At 47.8% G+C, this 8,290-nt stretch overlaps 1 protein-coding gene across 1 annotated transcript; it reads left to right on the forward strand.

Annotated features, from left to right (window-relative positions):
• The first annotated feature begins 4,964 nt into the window (after positions 1-4,964).
• LOC119274968 (lecithin-cholesterol acyltransferase-like 1) lies at positions 4,965-6,546 on the forward strand. The gene is made up of 2 exons (XM_037555737.1): positions 4,965-5,360; positions 5,453-6,546. Exons 1-2 carry the CDS (start codon positions 4,993-4,995, stop codon positions 6,327-6,329), a joined length of 1,245 nt encoding a protein of 414 aa, XP_037411634.1. The 5' UTR covers positions 4,965-4,992; the 3' UTR covers positions 6,330-6,546.
• The last annotated feature ends 1,744 nt before the right edge of the window (positions 6,547-8,290 follow it).

Genomic DNA, 8,290 nt, shown 5'->3' on the forward strand with positions numbered 1-8,290 from the left:
CATTGGTGAAGATACTACCACTACTAGGGAAAACCATATACACAGAACTTTAGCAGTAGCATGGGTCAAAAAAGCACGCTGGTGCTAATTAGCAGTAGCGCGCCTAATAGAACTAGTTAGTAAGAACTTCTTTCTATTTTTTAGTTAAAGCAATTTTTCTCGCCTCGACGTGGACGATGCCTATCCCGCATCCTCGTCGTCGAGTCGGCGGAGGATGACACCTGCTTGACCAGATCGGCCATGTCCGGGACTGGGCTCCGCCGGGGTGGTACTGGGAGGCGCTACCTACCGGGAGGCGCAGGTTGGTGAGGAGCCAGCCTGTCGTTGACCCGAACCTTCTTTGGTGGCGGTCGCGTGGGCCAGTGACGATCGAGAGGCTCGAGGACTCCGCGGAGGTGGTGCGTCACCGTGTCAGTGAGGAGGACGCGCACGTCCGTCGCTACTTGTTTGCGTTGGAGCACAGGCCGTTCTCCAATACCTGGCAGGTTCTCCGGGGATCTCACTGGAGCTATGATCCCGTGATGGTTCCTTCTCTGTGGGTGTCCATCGCCCGCGCCGATACCCGTCGTGTGCTAGGGTTTTAGTTGTATTAGTGATGTTATATTTATGACACTATTCGTGATGTATTAGTGATAATATTCGACGATGTACGGACGTATGAGATGATTTACTTTTCCTTAATGAATGCATGCTAATTTGAGTCCTATAAGATATTTTGAAATGTATATCTTGTGTTGCTCAATATCCAAGTGGCCCGTCATGTTTGCAGGTTACACCTCCGAGTGGCCTATGTTTTGCCGGAGTGTTGATTCATTTCCGTTCCGGCAAATTTCAGGCGCTCGATATGTCCTATTTTAGCAAAGGTCATGCCGAATTTTTCCGTGAATTTTGGCATGACTTGTGCCAAAATATGTAGGAAATATCGAGTGCCCCGGATTTGTGTGTTGAGTATCTTGGTAGTTGTCTTCGATCGATTTTCAATTAATGTTTTAACTATGAACATATGAAATGTCTGACGACGAAAAGGATTTCGGTATTTGCAAATACTGCGAAGACGAGCGCGGCCTGTGCGACGAAATCTTCCTAGATGATGATAGGTGCTTCAGCATCAAGCTGGACGAGAATTTTGAAGTGGATACAGTAAGTCACAGCGACAAGTCTTTTTTCTAATTAAGCATGACATCTGCTTCATTTGCTTCCCCTTTTTTTTACTATTCTACTAGCGTATCCCCTGCCATGCAAGAGTTTTTGTATTGGATAAGATAGGTTTCAGTCATAGTATGGAGGAAAAGAAAGTTTACTTGAAGACCGAGCATGGTTATATTTTCCATGCAAAATTGTACAATTCAGACGACTACACCTATTTTGGATGCAAAACATGGCGAGCACTATGCAAGACTTATGCATTTGAGCCTGGTATGGTTATCACCTTTGATATTCGTCCGGAAGATGATATTGAAGGTAATACCGACATCTGGGTCGATGTGCAGACGCCTCCAGTTATACCATTATGTAAGTTTCTCAACCATATTTATGTCTTTGATATTGTTTATTCAAAAATAGTTGACAACTAATTTGTATTGTCAGCTTATTTCAGTGCAAGCAAACATGTCCAGCGCTTAGTAGACAGGACCGTATACTGTCCTGGGGCTGAACTCAACTGCGAGGAGCTCAGTCATTATGTTTCATGGCTTGAGGATCTTGATACTGTCAAGACAAATTTTCTTCCTGCATTTAGAAATGTTAGTACTGAAAATGTGCGACCAATAGTGTTCTTAATGAACTATGGTCACATCTATTTAGGAAGGATGGTAAGATTTTTACTATTTGTCATCAGTGCATCTTTTCCATACATTATTTTTGAAACTAAACTTCATTGCTAAGTATGTTAACATACGATGTTCTTCAACAGGGACTCCCGATGAATGTTGTGCCTTATGGGATTGAGACTAAAGGTACCATGAGTATTATCAGCTTACGGCCAAGATATCCTACAGATTACTTTAGTGCATTCAACATTAGCGACGGATGCTTAATAGTGCAAGACTGGACCAAATATGTGATGGGGGAGCGCAGAGAAGTACTAGGGGGCAGCAAACAGATGTGCCACCCATGATTAGGAGACAGGTTCATCTGCATGCTCCAGCTTGATCAAGGAGGAGAGCTATACATGTTTTATGTTATTTTACCTAAGAGAGAGCAGCAGGAGTGATTAGCTAGCTAGAAATGAGTTTGAGGATCATGATGTGCTACACTATATTACTATGATGATAAAATAGCTAGTGTTGGTGGTAATGACTATGATGATTATTATTAGCTAGTGTTAGTGGTGATTAAATAAATACTGTTTTTTTAGACAGAAATAAATACTGTTGGTGGTAATGACTATGAGGATGATTAAATAGCTTGTGCTGGCGGATTAGATTCAAGTGGAGGCAACATGTGGTGCACATCGAAAGTACTACTAGTCCAAACTAGATCAAGTTTGGATTAGTAGTATACTTTTGACATGCACCACATATTGCCTCCACTTGAACCTAATCCACCTTCATTTGACACACTGTTATGGACATAATGATGTAAACCTCATAACTGGTATTGTACCAATATTTGTACGATGGCGCATAAATACACTAAAAATAAAAAAATAAAAAAAAGTACTAGTAGCGATGGACAGAAAACACGCTGCAAGTAGTTACCTTAGCAGCAGCGTGGTACCGAACAAACGCTGCAGCTATTTGTCCTAGCAGTAGCGCGGGCAGGCACGCGCTGCTGCTAAGCATTAGCTGTAGCGCCTTATTAGTAGCGCGCCCTCCCGCGCTACTAGTGAGCACAAAACCCGCGCTACTGCTAGGGTTTTCCCTAGTAGTGTACAATTGAGTCAGTGCATAGGTTTGCCAAAGTGATAATCCGTGTCTTTGGTCCTGAATATCTTCGGGCACCCAACGAGGAAGACACAAAAAAGTTGATGGCATCAAGTGAGAGAAGAGGTTGGCCTGGCATGCTAGGAAGCATTGATTGTATTCATGGACTTGGAAAAACTGCTCGAAAAAAAGGCATGGCAGGGAATGTATTGTGGCAAGTCTCTTGATGCAACAATTGTACTGGAGGCCATAGCATCCGAGGATTTATGGATTTGGCATTGCTTTTTGGTCTGCCGGGTACTCTCAATGATATCAATGTGTTGCAACAGTCTCATTTGTTTGCTAGGCTTGCTAGTGGTGATGCTCCTACTTGCAACTACGCTATCAATGGGCATGAATACGCAAAGGGGTACTATCTTGCAGATGGTATCTACCCTTCTTGGTGCATATTTGTCAAGAGCATCAAAGAGCCCAAAACTAAGAAACAATGTGAATTTGCAATGGTACAAGAGGCAACCCGAAAAGATATTGAAAGAGCATTCGGGGTTTTGCAATCTAGGTTTGCCATTGTTCGTGGTCCTGCTCGTTTTTGGGACAAGCGATCCCTGAAAAACATCATGACATGTTGTGTGATTCTTCACAATATGATTCTCGAAGATGAGAGAGGCATGAACTTGGAGTTTTTCTACGACAATGTGGGTAGCCATGTCAAACCAGCTAGAGACCCTAACCGCATTAGAGCATTTCTTCAGACCTACCGGAAGATTGAAGATGCAAACACCCACTTTCATCTTCAAGAGGATCTCATTGAGCACCATTGGCAAAGGCTAGGCGGTAACACACTCCATTTTTCCATTCATTTCATTTAATTCATGTGTGATTTGTATTCGAGACAAGTTTTGTATTGAATTATTTAGTTTGCTTCGGTGATTTCAATAATTATTGTAATTTGAATGATTGTTGTATTGTAATATTGACATTTTATCTTATATTGAATTAATAATTTTGAATATGTGGCATATGTGTCAAATTTAGATAAAAACCCATCTGATTTGCGAGTAGACCCCGCATAGCGGAACTGTAAAACGGAATATTCGTGAATATTCCGTTTTACAGTTCCGTTGTGCAGGGTAGCTCAGCCGCCGCCCACGCCGGCCCGCAAAGCCATTTTTCCGCGAACTGTAAATGAGTTTTGCGGGCCGGCGATATACGGGTCTGCTAGACATGCTCTAAGAGCATCCATGCCTGTTTTGCAAGCATTGTTAAATTGAATGCATGTAGGTCATGAAAACCCATGCCCCCATTCTTCTTTGGGATGCACATCCTCCACAAAGCAAACAATGCATTGAAAGTATCTTCTAATCCCGAGCTCAAATGCTGCTGCTATGAACGGTAAATTCGGAAAAAAGTAAAAAAAATAAATCTAAAAAAATGTGGCAAACTTTAAGAAATGTTTGAAGTGCATGCAAATTTTGATCACGAGATAACATTGTAGTAAGTCGTGCCAAAAAACAAATTCAAAGCTCCAAAATGCGTTTGAAAACAACATTTTCATATCAGCGATTTTGTTTTTTTTACCACGCCTTGCACTGATGTGATTTCGTGATGAATTTTTGCGTGCACTCCAAACATTCTTCAAAGTTTACCACAAAAAAATTTCAGAATTTTTAGAATTTTTTTAGAATTTACTGTTCATAGCAGGAGCATTTGAGTTCGAGATTAATCCCACACTGGATTCAGTTCAGCCAAACCCTGTCCATCTTGGGCCCGAATTGGTGCTCCCATTCCAAGTAATAACCAGATTGGACAGAGAATATGGTTGTCTTTGATCTATGTCATGATAATTTTTTAGTTAAATGTGTACCCAAGGGGATTTTTAGAATACGCTCAACAACCAGTAGGTTGAACCGTTGAAGTTATCTCTCAGAAGCAGCCGGTCCACATCCAGTGCCCCTTGGGCCTCCACACAAGCAAAATGTCAACAATTAGTATTGTACTCAATCATCCACATCGACTGACTGGTGGGCATTGTGGATGCGAGCGAGCGACATGGGATGCTTCGCGTATAAAATGTGTTGCAAACTGGGCAAAAGGAGTACTCAGCTTTGATCATCTGATCAGTTCATCCATGGCGATCCCGTTGCTTCTTGCCCAGTTACTACTGGCAGTGGCACTAGCAGCGGTGCAAGCGGCGCCGGGCTTGCACCCCGTGGTCCTGGTGCCGGGCTACGGCACCAACGAGCTGGACGCGCGGCTCACCGAGCTCTACCAGCCGTCGTCGCCGGGCTGCGGGGCGCGCAAGGGGGAGGGGTGGTTCCGCCTCTACCTCAACTACTCCGCCCTCCAGGACCCCGCCAACGTGCCGTGCTTCGCGGAGCAGATGAGCTCCGTGTACGACCCCGCCGCCGACGACTACTCCAACGTCGCCGGAGTGGAGACGCGCGTCCCCTTCTTCGGCTCCACCCAAGCCTTCCGCTATCCCGATCCAGATCGCAAGTAAGTAGCAATCGATTGCTTCTGAATAAAATTCGGCCGAAATTTCTCAATTTTCCTCACGAGCTGGTGATATCAAATCAAAAAATGCTCAGGAACTTCTCCTACATGAGCACGTTCGTGGAGAGGTTGGAGAAGATGGGGTACCGCGACGGCGAGACCATGTTCGGCGCGCCCTACGACTTCCGGTACGCCGTCGCGCCGGTGGGGCGCCCGTCCAGCATCGGCGACGCCTTCTTCCGGGCGCTCAAGGGCCTCGTCGAGAGGGCGAGCGGGCTCAACGGCGGCAGGCCGGTGGTGATCGCCACCCACAGCTTCGGCGGCCAGCTGGCGCACCAGTTCCTCGTCCGCCAGACGCGGGCCTGGCGCCAGCAGTTCGTGCGGCGCTTCGTACCCATCGCCGCCTCGTGGGGTGGCGTCGTCCTGGGGATGCTGACGCTCGTCTCCGGGAACAACATGGGCCTGCCGTTCGTGGAGCCGCGCGCGCTGCTGCGGCAGGGCAGGAGCCTGCAGACCAGCCTGTGGATACTGCCCAGCCCGGCCGCCTTCGGCACCGCGACGCCATTGGCGACCACCAAGAGCAGGAACTACTCAGCCGGCGACGTGGCGGACTACCTCGTCGCCATCGGGTTTGGCGAGGCCGTCGGGCCGTACGAGTCCCGCGTGCTGCCGCTGTTCGGCGGGGAGCTGCCGCATCCCGGGGTGCCGGTGACCTCCGTCATCGGGGTCGGGGTGGGGACGCCGGAAAGGATAGACTACCCCCGGGATGACTTCGACGCAACGCCGTCCGTGGTCGCCGGGGATGGCGACGGGGTGGTGAACCTGGCGAGCCTCGTGGCGGTGCAGACGCCGTGGAGCCGCCATGGCGGGGATTTTACGCTGGTCAAGGTGTCCAACATGTCGCATAATGACCTTCTGGTGGATGATCGAGCGCTCGACATCATCGTCCGAGAGATTCAACGGGCTGATTAGTTATTACCTCATTCACCTGGACAGCCGTTGGATCAAAAGCTTGCTGAGATTCGTGTTGTTGTGTCGTTGTCCAGTTGCTTGTTTGTCCGATGATTGACCGTGCAGCCCTCTCGTTAATGGGCCTTTTTCTTTTTCTATTGGTTGCCGTCAGCTGTTTTATAGTAGGTTATCATGTTTGGTTTGGCGATGGTATTTCTTTCGTCTCTATCAACATTATGACAGTTCAATAAGATCATCTCCGACAGGGGCAGAACGCGTGGCGCGCTAAAAAGTAGTTTGCTGTGCGTTCATCGTCACGTTTGGCGCGGAGAACAGCGCCGGCTCCAGCAGCCGCGCTAAAATACAGCGCGCAGCTACAGCAGCGCGCTAAAATGCAACGCGCGCGAGTTCATATTTGTTACATTTTGGACACAAAATATATTTCACATAGATATAAAAAATGATACAAATATATTTTACATAGTTCATAGCATAGACGGTACAAATAGATAACAAGTTCATAGCATAGATAGATAAAACTGAACTACGGTGTAACTACATAAAATTAAACTACGGTGCAACTAGATAAAACTACGATGCAGCTAGAACTACTCCGAGTCCGCATCATCATCCTCATCCTCGGAGATGTTGTTCGAGGTATCGATTCATATGTCCTCCCAACGTTCATCGTCTGACGTGAAGATCGACCTCCCACCTGCTTCAACGATGTCGCACTGCGATATCGCCAATGCCTTCCGCCGACACCGGTCCGCCCGCTCCGCGCGGCGCCTTGCCGTCCTCTCCGCCCAGTAGGCGCGCTCGTTGGCGACGTCCTCCGGGTGGCACCGGCGCCACTCCGCCATGGCTCGCTCGTCCTCCTCGGCGACGAGGAGGCGGCGCTGCAGCCGAACATGGTCCGGATGGTCCTGGTCCGTGATCAGACAAGGCGGAGGGGCGACGGATTGCGCCTCTTCGCGCGTGTGGACGTCCCGGAAGTTCATCTGCGACGGGGGCCTCTCTAGGCGCCACGCCGCCGCGTTGTACGCGCGGGCCGCCTCGTGAGCGGGCCGGAACGAGCCGAGGCCAAGCCGGACGTCGCCGAACCGGATCTCGGCGGAGTACCAGCCGTTGGGACGCTTGCGGACGCCGCGGTAGCCTGAAGATCCCCGGCAGCGCGGCGGCATGGTGGCGCGGTGGTGGCGGGGCGCTGAAAGCGGCGAGAAAGCGTGAAAGCAGCAAGGTGGCGAGGGAAAGGGCGCGTGGCAGTGTGATGGAGCGCGTGGCGAGCGCCGCATTTTATAGGCATGCGTGAAGTGGCGCGCCAAATCTACCGCGCGAGCTGCCGCTATCTCCCGCGCGCGGTATTTTCCCGCCCGCGCTGGAGCGCGTGAAAAGTTGCCGCGAGCGCTAAAACACCAGTTTACCGCGCGCGCGTCTTTTGGCGCATCCGTTGGAGATGCTCTAAAAAGCTTTGGAGTTTGCCTAAATAAAAACTAGCTAATGCTTTTTTGTTTTTTCTTCTACATGATGCTACTCCACATTGTGAAATTGCTACTTTTTGTATTATTTAATTTGGACCCATTTGTACCCTCTTTTTTACTGGAAGCTTCACGCTTTAAAAGTTCACATACAATCGGTTTTATTATTTTATTTTAACTTTTTGTTCTTCATTCTTGATTTTTGCTTTTTTTTTGTTCTTCATTTTTCTTCTATTTTTTTACTTTCATGGGACAAGGTGGGTTTCAACTATGCTTCGTTCATGCCATTAGTCGTAGATTAAATTGCGTTGTGATTCTATGAAGGCGGGTTCGCAACCTCATGTTCTCAAGAGGTGAACAACTTTATGTTTTTAAGGTGGATCGTAAGTTGTGATGCCTTCATTTATAATCATGCATTAATTATACACGCATCATGCACGATCACCAACAGTAACACGTCAATATCACAACACAACTCTACGACAAGAAATTAAATATAAATCT

Source organism: Triticum dicoccoides, chromosome 3B (assembly GCF_002162155.2).
Source record: "Triticum dicoccoides isolate Atlit2015 ecotype Zavitan chromosome 3B, WEW_v2.0, whole genome shotgun sequence".
NCBI lineage: Eukaryota > Viridiplantae > Streptophyta > Magnoliopsida > Poales > Poaceae > Triticum > Triticum dicoccoides.

Excerpts from the sequence above, each read along its gene's own strand:
- LOC119274968 (XM_037555737.1), top strand. The coding sequence starts at position 4,993 with ATGGCGATCCCGTTGCTTCTTGCCCAGTTACTACTGGCAGTGGCACTA. Across the intron at positions 5,361-5,452 it reads TATCCCGATCCAGATCGCAA|GAACTTCTCCTACATGAGCA; the intron begins GTAAGTAGCAAT and ends AAAAATGCTCAG.